The sequence below is a fragment of the Cryptotermes secundus genome, unplaced genomic scaffold (genome assembly GCF_002891405.2).
Source record: "Cryptotermes secundus unplaced genomic scaffold, Csec_1.0 scaffold468, whole genome shotgun sequence".
Taxonomy (NCBI): Eukaryota; Metazoa; Arthropoda; class Insecta; order Blattodea; family Kalotermitidae; genus Cryptotermes; species Cryptotermes secundus.
This window is the reverse complement of record NW_019721526.1, coordinates 817954-832907: the sequence shown is the minus strand read 5'-3', so window position 1 is coordinate 832907 and position 14954 is coordinate 817954. Positions and strand designations below refer to the sequence as shown.

Here is a 14954-nt window from a genome sequence, read left to right as displayed (position 1 = left end):
AACTCACCATGTGAAACAAAAGTGAATGAATATTAAACAACATATAAACTTAAAAAAAAAAAAGCCCCGGTTAAGCCGCAAACCGGTTAATCCGCCCCCGGATAATCGAGAGTTGACTGTAGTTCATAGTTATCAGGTGGAACAGTATGCCCATGCTCTTTTTCTTCTCCCATAAAGTTTTAGATCTGTTATGTGCAACATATCTTTTGTAATGATTGCAATTAGGCATATTTTTAAGGCCATGTTTTCCTTGTATCAGCCTTGTTTGAAGAGTGATAGTTTGTGTGTATTTTGCATTATTTATTGCATATGAAAATGAAAAAATGTGAAAGAACACTGGCTGATATTTTTAAACAGCTTGAAATGTGGTGTATAATCATATACCTCGATTTTATTTTGATGTAAGCCTTATATTCAAAAGAACCCTTGCCATTTATTTGATTGATACTGTGCAGTCCCTCCAGCAGTGGTTATCAATTCCTTTCCTTCATACTGCTGTGGCTACAGCAAATTTGCTCATATTCATTGATAACATTCATTTTACTTCATATGTGGAAAGTTCTAGTAGCAGTTGGTGCTATAGATTTTTAATGAGTGTAATTAACTATTATATTTGATTATGGTCACATAACATCATGGAAATAATTCTACATTGAACACGCAAGGAAAGATAGGATGCTAATTTAATAAAATGTTGATGTTAGGAGGTCTTGGACAGAGAATTAAGTCTCTAAGTCAGTGGTATCTACACTACATCAAACAAGAGTACAGTACTGGTACATTATGTATCCAGACATATGTATAATCAGCATTACAGTAGAATTATGTAGAAAAAATGTTTGCAAGATAGAAATGCCTGCATAGACATTTGATGCCCTCTTAAAAATAATGGATAAAAGGTCTGTATGCATTGTGTAAGCACGAAATTCCAGTAACATTCTCTCGTGTTTCTTTGTTGCCATCCAAACGTGTGACAGATTGCCTTCACAGGCCTTATCTTACATCCACTTGCAGTGTAAATTTAAATTCATTCATTCATTTATTTCACTTTCTAATTGATCCTGATACAGGCATAATACAAGCCATAGGATATAGAATGAGTCACGATCAAAATTTAAGTTACAATAATTAATTTAAACATGTCAAAAACAAAAAAAAAAAACAAACATACATGCAAACAAGCATAAAGCGGACATAAACAAATTTACATCGGATACAGTAAATATCAATTTGCTGTGTCAAATAACATTTTGTGCCAAGTGTGTCAAGAATTTCGGATCTGAGTGTGAGGTAAAATTGTTCTTGTGCTTAATTAATTAAAGCACTACCTTGCAGACGTGGCGGAGTAGAGGTATAGCACCACCATTCTTGACCTTGGCACCAGGTGAAGGTGAATCATGACCTCCATGCCACAGCCCGGGGGAAGAACCTCCAGTACCCATTGGGTAGGAGGCTGGGTCCTGTGGGCTAGAGAAAAATCTCTTTGCCTCTGCCAGTCCAGCCTGCAGCCAATTGCTGTACCGGCTGGGGTGTCCCATATTGGTTAATGAATTTCCTACCTGGTGATTAGGGCTAGCTAATTTTCAACCACTGGGGGTAATAATTTTCTTTTATACATTGAGAATGTGATTTGATTATATCACAGTAGTGTGTGTCGCTGATGTGCATTTGTTGTGCATATTTCTTTTCCAACCTAGGTTTTGATTACAAGATCTGCAACGTATTACTGGCCCTTGATCAGCAGTCTCCAAACATTGCAGCAGGCGTTCACCTCAACCGCAGTGATGACGATGTTGGTGCTGGTGACCAGGTGATTTTATTGCTTGTGCCATCTGTATAATTTTCTTTCATGCAAGCTTCTAGATATTGGTGCAAATTCTTGACTGTGTGTTGCATCGTAATGCTCAGTTTGTTGGCTTATAGTAAGGAATATTATTAAAGGGTAAGGCTCTTTCCCTTTTAGAAATATTAAATCTGTGATTAGGAGGCAGAATTTGTTGAGGTATGGCATTGTATGTAAGATTTGAGGTTTTCACGGCAGTGACTATGAAGAAAGCAGTCTTCTGGGATGTGGCGCTGCGTATATGTGGTGTTAACCGACGTTTTGGAGGAACATATTGTCTCCATCCTCGACATCAAGACCCGATATATGGATTGCATCATTAGGGAAGCCATTAAAATTGAACTCTATTCTGACAATATGAACAGAGGGAGGGTTTTGTCTCAGCAAGTCATAGAAGCCTCTCATCTGTTCCCTAAAAACCCCTGGGGACATGAGGCCAGATCCACAAGGCCACAGAGTCCATGACTGACTCATAGCAACCTCCCCAGCTTAAAGGTTAATGCCCTCGCATTAACCTTGCCTTTCTCTCTCCCCCCCCCCGATGACACAATATCATTTACCTGCTCCCCAGACCCTTCCCCCCTCTCCCTCTCCGCTGATTTCCCATGTAGACCTGTCCCTTCATTTCCTGCTCTCATATAGCTGAGTTTATTTCCAACATTAATCTGCTTGCACATGTTCTCACTGTCTCTTCACTTGCAGATTGTCTTATTTTTCCTCCTACCCTGAAGATGGAGGTGATACGTTCCTCTGAAACGTTGGTTAACTCCACATCTACATGGTGCCACATCCCAGAAGACTGCTTTCTTTATGGCATTCTCGTTTGCTGACGTTAGTAATAAAGTCAATACCTGAGTGTGCCACATTTTAGGAAATATGCTTTGTGAAAGCTGGGTAAAAATAATTTCTTTGGTAAAGACAATAAGTTTGCTAAGGAGATTTTGAAATGTGTGACTCTGCCCAGATAATTTTTGTTAAGAAAGACAGATTTAAATTAATTTCACATTGCCCAGATAATTTTTGTTAAGAAAGACAGATTTAAATTAATTTCACATTAACTGCTTTGCATCTTGCAGAAGTTGCAATCCTGCACTTGTCACAATATTGCATTATGTCAGTCATAATTTTTAATTACTATTGGCAACTGATGTTTCATTTAAGTATCCTGTCTCTTAGAGATATATAAATAGGTGATAGGTATGTATTAAATGAGTGAGACTGTGAGGGTTGTTATTCCAGTATGGAAAGAGTAATTGATTGTGACTAATTGCAGATTGGATTCATGAGTGACATCTTAGAAAATTGTTTTGTAAATATAATGTCTAAACATTTAGATTGTTTCATAAGCCAGAACTGATAAATGGGGAGGTGTATAGATTGCCATACACTTCGTAACACTGTCCTCTAATTTGTAATTTACTTGCACATCATTATGGAGTTACATTTTCTCTTTTTTGTGTTATTGTCAAAATTGGTAAGAAACTTGATCTGTTCTGCACATGAAACAAAGAATATCAGTTGCACTGCAAAAGCCTAAGTTTTTTCATTCTAGCACTCTTGACAGGCTTGTTTCAAGGTACAGGATTGGTGATGGGTGTGCCCACAACAGGAAGGTCTTGTGACAGCAAGAGAATTTGTTAGCTATAGCTGAGGCTGTTCAACACTGAAATTCAGAAGTAGAACATGGCTTAAGTTGATGATCAGTACAACACACACTGCAGATGTCTTAACTCAAATGTTATATGTTCATGGCTCCACAAAAATGACCAAGAAGCTGCAAACTTGTGACCTCTTTCTAAATGAGTGTAGTATAATGAGTTATTCTGATTTGAACTTGGAATGTTACATGGTCTAATGGGACAGATTTCAAACCAGTCACATTAACAAACAACTGTGTTTTCTGGGGTGTTGAAAAGTAAAGTAAATGTATCCCTGTAACAGGCCATGGAGGCCCGTAAGATTGTGAGATGTTGAGGTTCCCACATTTTCTAGACACTCGGCTCATAGATGGCGGTAAGGTTGTCAGCCCTATGTGCTGGCCGCCTTTACCCCAAAGAATATTCCTGGTACTGATTTCAGTTAGAGCCTGAGTCTACCCCGGGGCCATGGTGCATCTGGAAGGATTAGGTAAATTGAAAAAATTCAGTGACCTCATCAGGATTTGATCCTGCGACCTTCCAGCTTTTTTTTTATTTAACTCCAATAATTACACAATCTATCCATTAAGTGTGGATAATAAGAAAATTTGTGGTTAATTTACATATGGCAAAAGGAAAGAGAGTACTTGACGTGGTGAGCATATTCCAGTGAACATGCTCAATACTTATTTTGACTGCTTAGTAATATGCAGTTAAGTGTTGTATTATTCGAATCTGGTGGGCAGATCTGATTGTTTAAATCTGTTTAGCCTCCTAATTTCCCCTTCGTCATTGAGTAGTTTTTGTGCCAAGTCATTCGGATGGGCCTGTAGTCTGATTTTATACTTTTTGCTGTTTTTTTATTTCCTCTCATACTGTTGGTACATCTAGGTCCTTGTGTAGTACCATGTTCGGCACATACCATGGTGCATTAACTATTATTTGTAATACTTTGCTTTGAAATCGGAGGATTTCTATGTTTGAGTTACTGGCTGATCCCCACAATGGTATCCCATACGTCCATATCGGTTTGAGCATGGTTTTGTACAGTAAGATCTTGTTTTCTGTCGATAACTCCGACTGTCTTCCCAGCATCCAATACATCTATCAGAATTTTATTCCGAGTTGTTTTCTTTTGGTGTGAATGTGTTTTTGCCATGTCAATCGTTTATCCAGGTGTATACCATGGTATTTGGCGTCTTCTGCTTGTGGTATCAGAGTGATTTAACGTTACGGGAGGACAGGTAGTGCGTTTCATGGTAAACGTTACATTTGTAGACTTATCCGGCTTGTAAATCCCAGAAATTACTGTTGACATTTTGAACCAACCTAGAGTGCAGTTTCCTGATGTGATGTGATCTCTACCCCTCCTTTTTAATGAAAGTAACTGATCGGTCCTACTTAAAAATGCTGTGATAGCATGTAGGTTTTAGCTTTGTAACCGTAATTATATAATTAAGGGTATGAACAACTAATGCATTGTTTCTCACCATGAGAGACGCTCCATCGGCGAGATACCATCCCGGGACCGTCTCGTAATTCAGCTATTGTCCTCCTTAGGCTAAGGGTGCCCCTATTGTCCCTAATGCTGCCTGTTTACTCCCAATACCATAAACCCATGAACTCACCGTGTGTGAGACTGGCCAGCAGGGGTCTTGCGTGCCTTGAAGACCTAAAAAAGTTTACGGGCTTCTCCAAAATACGAATATAGGTCAGATGCCGGGCTCAACCCGTGGCTTTCTCTTTTTATGTTTCTATTTTTCGTTTTTTTAGGCCAACTGGGGGACTGGTAAAGAGAGGGCAGTCGGTTATAGGGAGCGAAGGAGGACGGTAGTTGGAAGGTAGATAGAGAAGAGAGAAGTGTTTAAGAGTAGTGGTAGCTAGTCGGCGGACAGAGCGGCTAGTTTGGAGAATAATGTAAATATTCATCATTAATGAAATTTTAAATTAAAACTGCAATCCACGGTGTGTTCTGGAGCCCCCCGGATTCATAAACCTCGAAGTGTGTTCCACTCCCATATTCGAAGCACCCGTATCCTGTGATTAAGAACTCAAGCTCGAGCGACAGTCGTGGCGGCTGTACGTCGGTGGACGGCTGCAGCTTACAGTTAGATGTATGAAGACATGCTTCAAGCAAGATGGAGCTCTAAGTCATTTTGCATGTAGTGTTAGGTTGTTTTTCAAGAATTTCTTATGTAGTGATTAGGAGGAGGGGTTCCATTAAGTAGCCGCCATGGTAAGCTGGGTACTAACATTTAATTCTTAGCCACACACACATTTCTTAGTAATGTAATTGCAATATCATGCACGGTATTCTTTTGAAGAAGGGGCTTCATCTTTATTATAATTTATCTTAATCCAGCCCTGAATTCCTTTCCTGCAGGGATATGACATTGCAGTGAAAATAACCTGCTTTCAGCTATCTGTTGCCAGGCCTCACAAAAGTAATGCTATATTTCAGTTTCTTAATAATGTTTCAGGGCAGTAGTTGCTTACAAACTTGTACCCTATGCTGGAAAGATTTTGCAGGAATGTCAGTTTTTGCAGACTGCCTTATGGTCTGTCAAGCAGTGTGCTGCAGGAGGGCAGAAACAATTCAGGAACTGAATATTGCAGTGTTCAGTTCATGACTTTCGTGGGTTTTCATTTTGAACACGTTTTCATTTAAGAAAGCATTTCACCGCCTTATAGAAGGGTTTTAATATAAAAGTGTTACATCTATTAATAAACATACAGTGCATTAAAATCATTACTGTGTATGCTACATCTGCAAAATAACAAGCAGGGTGTTGATCATTGACTATACCATATATCAGCCTTTAACAGGTAAAACTGACAGCCATTATACAGTCTAGTCATTGCAAGATACATATTTCTGTCCTCATTGTTGCTCGGTCAGTATAGTTTGCTTGTGGACTAAACCCACAGGGTTTTTTTTTTTTTTTCCTCTGTGTGTATTGCTTTGATTTGGCTCAGTTAAGCCATGCATTTACACTTTGTGTATTAAGCTGTTGAAAGGTTAAAGTGTTTCCCATGCCTGGATATCTGGTGTAATTTAACAAGTGTATTATGATCTATATTAAAAGTAGATAAGTCATTGCCACTTTTATTTTGTGCTGTGTTCTTTCAGTAGTGTCATGCACTGTATGTTCTTATAGCATCATATATGTAATTTATTTATGTTTTAACATTTGAAATATCCTGTTTTACGAATGTAATGTTATGTGTACAATGATTGTTCTTGCCACCCAAGGTATACTGTATGGGAAGTAGCCATGCATTCTTCTAGTAGTTTTCCTTATTCATATCCTTTGATTGCATGCTGCTTTGAATTAATTGTATTAATGTAGGTGTGCTTGGTAGTATGGATACTTGAGCATGGCAGTATGAATACTTCTTGTGTTCTCTGTCACATCTTTTTTTATGCTTGCTCTTTTGTTAGTGTAAGTATGTAAACTGCCATGACTCTCTTTATACCATGTGCTGGTCTCTTACTGTGTATTTAATAATATTTTCTTTTACCAGTCCTTGGATTTGGGCATCCTCTTAGATGAAGGTATATTCTGCAAGTGCAGTTGTTAAGGGTACATTTGAACCTGTGTTAATAGTGACTATACTAGTTGTATGTACATTTAGAAATATATTAAAAATTTTCTAGTCAATGAAATACTGATCCAGCAAGGGTGTCAGGTCTGTGTATAGTATGGTGGACTTTCACAAAACTTCATTAATTCAAGAACACGTTTTGTATTTTTGTGACACCTGTTCAGTAGAAAGATATCTGCAAAACCGTACTTTAAAGAATTTTAGTTTGACGCCATATTGTCTTGCAGGGTTTAATGTTTGGCTATGCCACAGATGAAACTGAAGAATGTATGCCATTGACAGTTGTGCTTGCTCACAAGCTGAATCAGCGTATTGCAGAGCTCAGGCGAAGTGGTGAATTCTGGTGGGCACGGCCTGACTCAAAAACACAGGTAAGTTGTTACATAGATGTAAGGGTTTCAGTGCCGTCTTTGGGTGAAATACGGAAAAATGTAAAATGAATAGTGGGCACGCCCAGTAATAGATCTGTCCACCCCTCACTATGTACAAGTGCCATATTTGTAGATTTATTAAGCAATCATTATTGCTGTTAACCCATAACCTTCAATGGAAGTGCGACTGTCTCAGTGATGTATACCAGTATTTGCTACTCTTGATTTTTACATGATGTAAAATGCTGTTACCACCAGATGTGATGGGCTGAGAGAACAGTCACAGATAAGTAACCCTTTGCATGGTACATTCTGACTACAGCAATATGGGGTACTGCATTAAAGCTGCCACATCCAGAGAGATCATTTCTTTTTAAGCAGTTGATATAGTATTTGTGTCAGTAGGTGATATAAAGCGTATATTGTTGTGTGGAAGGAATAGTGAACTTTCACATTAAATATTTGTCACTGAAGGGCATTCCAAGAAACTACTCAGATTATGTTGCTTGTATTGTCTTCCTGTTATTATGGGCTCCTATTTGGCGTTATGAAGTTGAGTCAGTTACTGTAAGTTTGGGATACACCATATCCACTGTATTTGATCTCAGCCTGTGAATGTAAGATCTGTAAACTTTGATCTACCATATTTTCATGTGTATAAGTTGCACTTGAGAAAAGTTGCCCCCCAAAATTGGAATGTGGTTTATGCATGAAATGTTACATTTTTGAGGGGGGTGAGTTTTCTTTTTATTGGTGGCCTCTTGTAGGCTGGGTAAGTGTAATATTGATCTACCATATTTTCATGTGTAGTTGCCCCCCAAAACTGGGATGTGGTTTATGCATGAAGTGTTTTCTTTTGATTGGGGGGGGTGAGTAAGTAAACATCAGTGATATAGTTGTTTTAATCATAGTATGTTAGTTCACTGTTTAGTCTTCACTATTAGTTGTATCCTTGCAGCAGATTGCTTCATCAGACCCATGTTCAGAGATGCCAGTAACTTCAAAGTTTTTAGCTATCATAACTTGCAAAACAGATTGCAGGGCTTTGAGAATCTGCTGTTACATTTCTGTCAGCTCATGCCCTCTTAAGGTGAAATGGTTGTGCCATCTTTTATGTTCTCATAATTCAGGCTACACATTTCCTGCCATATGGCCCCAAAAGCTGTCTAAAATCAGGGCAGACACTGCCATGATGCTCTTAGTCAAGTGAAACGATACAGATGAATCCAGTCTTAACTAGATCTTCAGTAACCATACTAACACACTGGACCTTTGCTCATTTTGCAGACAGTCACAAGATCTTAATGAAGCACTGATAGTATACACGAAACAGGCTTCACTTCAAGTGGACAGACTTTTTATGGTGACATAACTTTTGTACTTGCTGCTGGTGAAGGTGCCATTAGATATTAGTTGCAGCTTGAACACATTGCTTATTTATTACAAAGCCAAACCAACAATAATCGTACTGTCACATCTGGCCAATAAAATTTCTGTAATATGATTTTCTGTTTTTGTGTAAGTCTTCTGCTTCCCGTTGGCAAAGCGAGTCAGATTTCTTGGTAACATGGAAGTGTCACAGATCCTTAACTTACAATGGCAGCCAATTCAGTTTCATTTTTTGACCACGGATGTTTTTCGGGGCAGATTTATTGATATGTGTCAATTGTTAGACTTCATTCGGAAGGACATTGCACACACACAAAGGCACCAGCATGTTGGCATATTTCGATTATGTGAGCGGCTGACATTGGTGCCCAGAAGCTGGAAGACCTGACATCAACAGATTACTGTGAAAGCTGGGGACAACCAAAGTTCCATGAATGCAGTTGCAATTTCACGTAAAATCTAGTGCAGCGTATATGAGATTTTTGTATTCCACATTCTTGACCAAAAAGTCTGTGTGCAGCTTATGCACTCGCAAATACAATTCCTAATATTTCTCATCTTAACATATAGGAAGAGAAATATTAACAAGGTCTAGGAAGAACTAACCACGTATTCTTTCACTGTAACTTGAGTATCTGATGTGATAAGACTAAAGAAAACTTTAGTATATCTTGTATGCATAATGAAACCAGTACAACAGTGCAGTTTGGTAGGCTGCAGTGCTCTTATTTCTGATGGGAGTGACCTATTAAATGCACCTTTGAGATACATGATATATGTACAAAATTTGAAGGTTGAGTTGTGCATTTAGGTAATATTAAGGTTATTGCCTCAACAGTCTGAGAGCTGTAGTATTGATGCTAATAGGAAGTATTTATGATGCATGCCGTTAAAATGACCTCAGATGGCATGACACATATGTACCAAGTTTCATGACAATTCAGGAATTCAAGTAATATTAATGGTATTACCTCAACAGTTTGAGAGGTGGTGTTAATACTACTGATGAGGGGGATTCCTGAAGTATGCTGTTGAAATGGCCTTGAGTGGCATGATGTTTAATGTGTATGAATGACTATAGATGGGTTTTGGGTTGGTGACTTGATTTATTGATCAGTTATAGACTTATGACTCATGACTACACTTTCAGATCACTGATACATGTGTCCTCAGTCTGTTAACAGTCTCGGCTAGCCGTTTCCTGGCAGTGGATTGTAACACAGGAACTATTAAGGCTCACTGAATTACACATGATGTCTTCCCTTCACAGCCCGGACTTTCAACTGAGCACTCTTGCAACTAACTTGCGGTCATTTCATGCAAGCCTCATGGTCTTCTCGTCACTGCCTATCAATTGACTAAGCGCTAATCTTTCTTCATCTCGCTTATGACCTGTTGGCACAGACCACAGAAAATCTCTCATCCATTATTGTAGTTCAACTGTTGCATTCTTAATAATCTGCTACCTAGCAATGGGCGTTATTTTTGTGGACATTGCCAAGAAACTGATGTTTCAGAGCAGTTCGCTGGCAGTGGCTGTCTTTCGGGAAGATTGGTACAGGCATCCAGGCAATGTTAAGGCCTTGTCTTAGGGATTTGAATGACTAATGTTGGTATTTGTGATTGTGAATTGATGTTGAGATGGGCTCGGGTGCTTTGATATGCATACCCAGTTTCATAAAGCTTGGTTCATGCATTTAATTTTTTTTTTGTGGTGGGGCATACACAGGCAGCAAGGTAATCTCATATGTCTGTCTTTATTTTTTCAAAATAAGGAAAGGAGGCTAAATATGAAAGGTTTGATGATGCTTGCAGATAGTGATTCTGCTTTGGGTGGAAATAACTGAAAATGAGTGTACGAAGGTAATATTCTGTTCCCAGAACATTGACAAATCACTTGATGTGAAGTGATAATGATAATAACCTGGTGGTTGTGCAAATGGTGAGAAGGTATATAATGTGGTCTACATATTTTCCACACAATGCTTCGTATCTAAAATCATTCATGTAGTTAGGAGCTAATTGCTGGAATGAAGAACTTTAATTTCATATCCTAGTTCTTCATGAATTAGTAGAATGAATGCAATCATTTTACATTATTACAGGTGACATGCGAATACTGTATGTATCATGGGGCCTGCATTCCTTTGCGTGTGCACACTGTGGTAGTCTCTGTTCAGCATTCAGAGAAAATCAGCCTTGAGGAACTCCGTGCAGATGTGATGACCAAAGTGATTAGAGTGGTGATACCAGAGAAGTATTTGGATGATGGAACGACCTTTCATATTAACCCTTGTGGGCTCTTTGTTGTTGGAGGACCACAGGTAAGTGGTTGCTGTTTTGGCCCTTTGTCCTTTTATGTTGTATGCGTATTTACTGTCAGTATGTCGTCTTCCCAATTTGTACTTCACAGCTTAGTTTGGTTTGCATTTCTTTTAAGGTTTTGTTGTAAGTTGAAGTCATCAGTTAGATCTCATCATCGTCACAGCTTAGACCATATGACCAATTCCAGCACTGTCTTTTACAGTCACTTTAAATTTGGTTGCTTGTTTGTCACAGCAATTCTTGTGGAAGTAAGATTTCTGTTCATTATTGCTGTAAGTTTTTGAATCTTATAAAGCTTAGTATCAGCATCATTAGCATATACTGTGCTTATGAATATTTGTAGCCAAAGTAGTTGAATAAGTTAACCTATTCTGGTATGATGTTGGTTGGTATTGTTATTTCAATTCTTACAGTTCCTCTGAATGCAAAGGCATCAGTTGTATTTGTGGAAATTTTGAAGTTGCATTACTGTTTACTTCATACAGAGCTCATTATTCTGAGCAAGCAAATTTTGCTTTATTATTGGCTCCAGATATTAGTGTTTAAGGGTGTATTGTTAATATACAGTAAAACTTGGTTATAGCAACATCGGTTTCTGCGACACCTTGTCTATTGCGTCAAATATTCAATGGTACGGACTAATTCCTCATAAAGCAACTGTTTTTATACCTTGCTTAGTACGACATGCACAAATGCATCAACCTCGTATGTAACGTCATTTTCATTCCTGAATTTCTCTGATATCGTGGGAAAGTTAGATGTATCTGCCCACCCTCACTTTCTCTACTTGCTGACATGACTGTCCTGGAAGAATATGAATATATGGGTTTTATGTGAAAACAAGGGTGTGGGGTGGGACTGCGTGAATAGTGCAAGAGGACGCGGCAGGTTGTTGACTGCATTCCTTTCCTAGAATCTCATCTAACAGGACCTCACATTGTCTACTTACCCTATAGTGTTCCTGCCTAAACCCAGAGAAGTGCAGTAGCGAAAACATGGCAATGAAAAGGAAAGTTTTAAGCATTGAAGAGAAAGTTAAAGTGATTCGTGAAATATTGTGTGTATTGTTAGTGAAAAGCGCTGTAGTGTGTCTTTGATATTACACATTTGGGCAATTCCACGTTAATGTTACGTTAGTCTGTACTTAACTACATATTTCACTAAAAAATGCAACATTTTAACTCTGTTTTTGGTAGATTTTTACGTGACTAACATAAGGCTACTGTGGAAGTACCCATTTCGGTTACGACGACATTCGTTTATAACGACACTATTTTTAGGTCCCTTTGATGACGTTATAACCAAGTTCTACTGTAATTTGTTTTTAGTTACTTTTGATGCAGTAATTAAATAATGTAGGTGAGTGGCATCCTTGTGTAACACACTGTGATCTTATAAACTTTGTTTTCTCCAGGTTCAGTATTAATATTGGTCCTATGTTTATATATAGCATCTATATTTTTATTGGAGGCGCGCTATGGCGTAGTTGGTTAAGGCACTCTGCTACAAGCCGGAAGATTGCGGGATTGAATCCCGATGAGGTCATTGGATTTTTTTCAATTTACCTAATCCTTCCAGCTGCACTACGGCCCTGGGGTCGACTCAGCCTCTTAACAGAAATGAGTACCTGGAATATTGTTGGGGTTGAAGGGCGGTTGGCGCATAGGGCTGAAAATCTTACAGCCATCTATGAGCTGATTGTCTAGAAAATGTGGGCCCCCAAGGCCTGTTACAGGGATACCTTTACTTCCCCCCCCCCTATTATGATTATTGTCATATGATATGGTTATATAGATTAATGATGGTGAAACCATGATTGAGCAAGTATGGTCTACAGCAAGGACTTCATTATAGTGACAAACCATTGGAATTATCGGTTTCTTGATGTTAAGTAACCACATCCACAGAACATAATTTCTTAATGAATCTGTGGTGAACTAATAAATGAGGGACAGAAAGCCATAAGTTGGAACAAGGACATTTTTCTGGCATCTTTGTTATAATGAGTGATTGTTACTAGCTGCACACTGCAATTGTTTTCCCTGTATCTTTTCCACCATGTGTACTTGCTGTTTTGCTTTCGAAGTTATCCTCAGGTGTCCTTTGACATACCCCCTTCCTACCCTTTTCTAAGAGGATTTCAAGAGTTTGGGAGCTTACTCTTTCCAGATTTTAACTAAGAAATTACATCAAAGGAAGTCCTCTTCAATCCAATAGCTTGTTTTATTGTCACTTGGCTAGTTAAATCCTACAGAATTACTGGGTTTTTGGACTTCTTCCATTGTCCAGTATTCTAGAAAGTAGAAAACATGACATTTCAGAAACTGGATCTGTTTCTGTCCTCAGGTGAGGGTGGGAAGACACCTGCTCAGTTAAGCCCATTAGAAAGAGCTAATCTCAATCACTCTTTCCGAAACCTGTTTTCTAGGATAGGGGATGATGGATAAGGTCCAAAAACCCAATAATTCTGTGTGATATACACCATCATCAGAACCCTTTAGAATCTAGTTAAATCCTAGTTTACAGAAGTGCCATTCTCATCTTCAGTTTCCTCTTCACCCGAGCTTCCTGTGTGGTCTTAAGTTGAACAGTGTCACTGGACCTAATTATGGAGGTGCATGTTTGAAATTCTGTCCCCATTAGACATTACTGTGTTTAGGTTGCTGCCAAGTGACTATTTCAGTGATGTCCATATATATTTCCTGCTCTTGAATGATTATGATGATATAGAACCTCAGAGATTGATTCTCGTGCACGTGGAATTTTGTTTTAGAGTGATGCTGGACTGACTGGACGCAAGATCATTGTAGATACATATGGAGGCTGGGGTGCACATGGCGGTGGAGCTTTCTCTGGCAAGGACTTCACCAAAGTGGATCGATCTGCTGCATATGCTGCTCGGTGGGTTGCTAAGTCTTTGGTGAAGTCTGGGCTCTGCAGGCGCTGCCTAGTGCAGGTAACTTTTTTTTTATCTGTGAGGTTTTAAAGTAGTAAGATTTTTTTCTGCCATAGATAACATGACACAAATTTTACTTTTGCATTGTGAACACTGGATTTTACATTCCTTGGATGTATGATTTCCTTGGGCATATGGATGTTTTTATTGGCCCCAAAACTACCATAAAAAGAATCTTAAAATTTCCACAGTTATGCTTTTCACCAAATTCCTTGGTTATACGAATATGTTCAAATTGAGCATAAATTGGCCTGTTGCTTTAAATGCTTCTGCTTCAAAATCAGGAAGAAAAATCGTTAGTTACATAACTTTTTGTAACCTGTCGTTTTAATTGCCACTTGTTTTTTCTCTTTTGAATTTTACTGCATAATTGCAAGCCATGTCAAACATCAGTTTTATCTGCATTGCTGATTTCACTTCAAGAATACTTATTCCTTTGGCGTAGTCAATAACAAAACATTGAAATTAAGTCGGTTTCAAATTCTGAAAGAAGTTCTCGGCTATTATCATCCTTCATCACAGTGATAAGTTTTCTGTCTTCATAAACTTTTCACACCATCCATGACTAGCCTTGAAAGATATACTGCTGTTTCTAGCAAATTATTTTGCTTTTGACATTAAGATTCTTCTAATTTCAGATAATCCTTCATTTTGTAAATCTTTGAAATACTCAACATCAGTCTCAGGATTTTGCCCCTCACTTGGCACCAGTCTAGTTGTCAGACATGGAAACACCTAAGAATTACTGGGCTTTTGGACTTTTTCCATTGTGGAAATAAGAAGAAACGTTTTGAAAACAGGATCTGTTTCTATCCTTGGGGGGGGGG

At 38.5% G+C, this 14954-nt stretch overlaps 1 protein-coding gene across 2 annotated transcripts in view; it reads left to right on the top strand.

Moving 5' to 3' along the window:
* The window catches only part of LOC111875516 (S-adenosylmethionine synthase), a 48998-nt gene that overhangs the window by 28710 nt on the left and 5334 nt on the right, over nucleotides 1-14954 (top strand). Inside the window, exons 5-8 of one of the 2 annotated variants that reach the window (XM_023871826.2) lie at nucleotides 1698-1810; nucleotides 7314-7457; nucleotides 10952-11170; nucleotides 13945-14127. In XM_023871826.2, coding sequence (XP_023727594.1) covers nucleotides 1698-1810; nucleotides 7314-7457; nucleotides 10952-11170; nucleotides 13945-14127 — 659 coding nt within the window. The remainder of the gene's footprint in view (nucleotides 1-1697; nucleotides 1811-7313; nucleotides 7458-10951; nucleotides 11171-13944; nucleotides 14128-14954) is intronic. The other variant, XM_023871827.2, reaches the window with a different exon arrangement.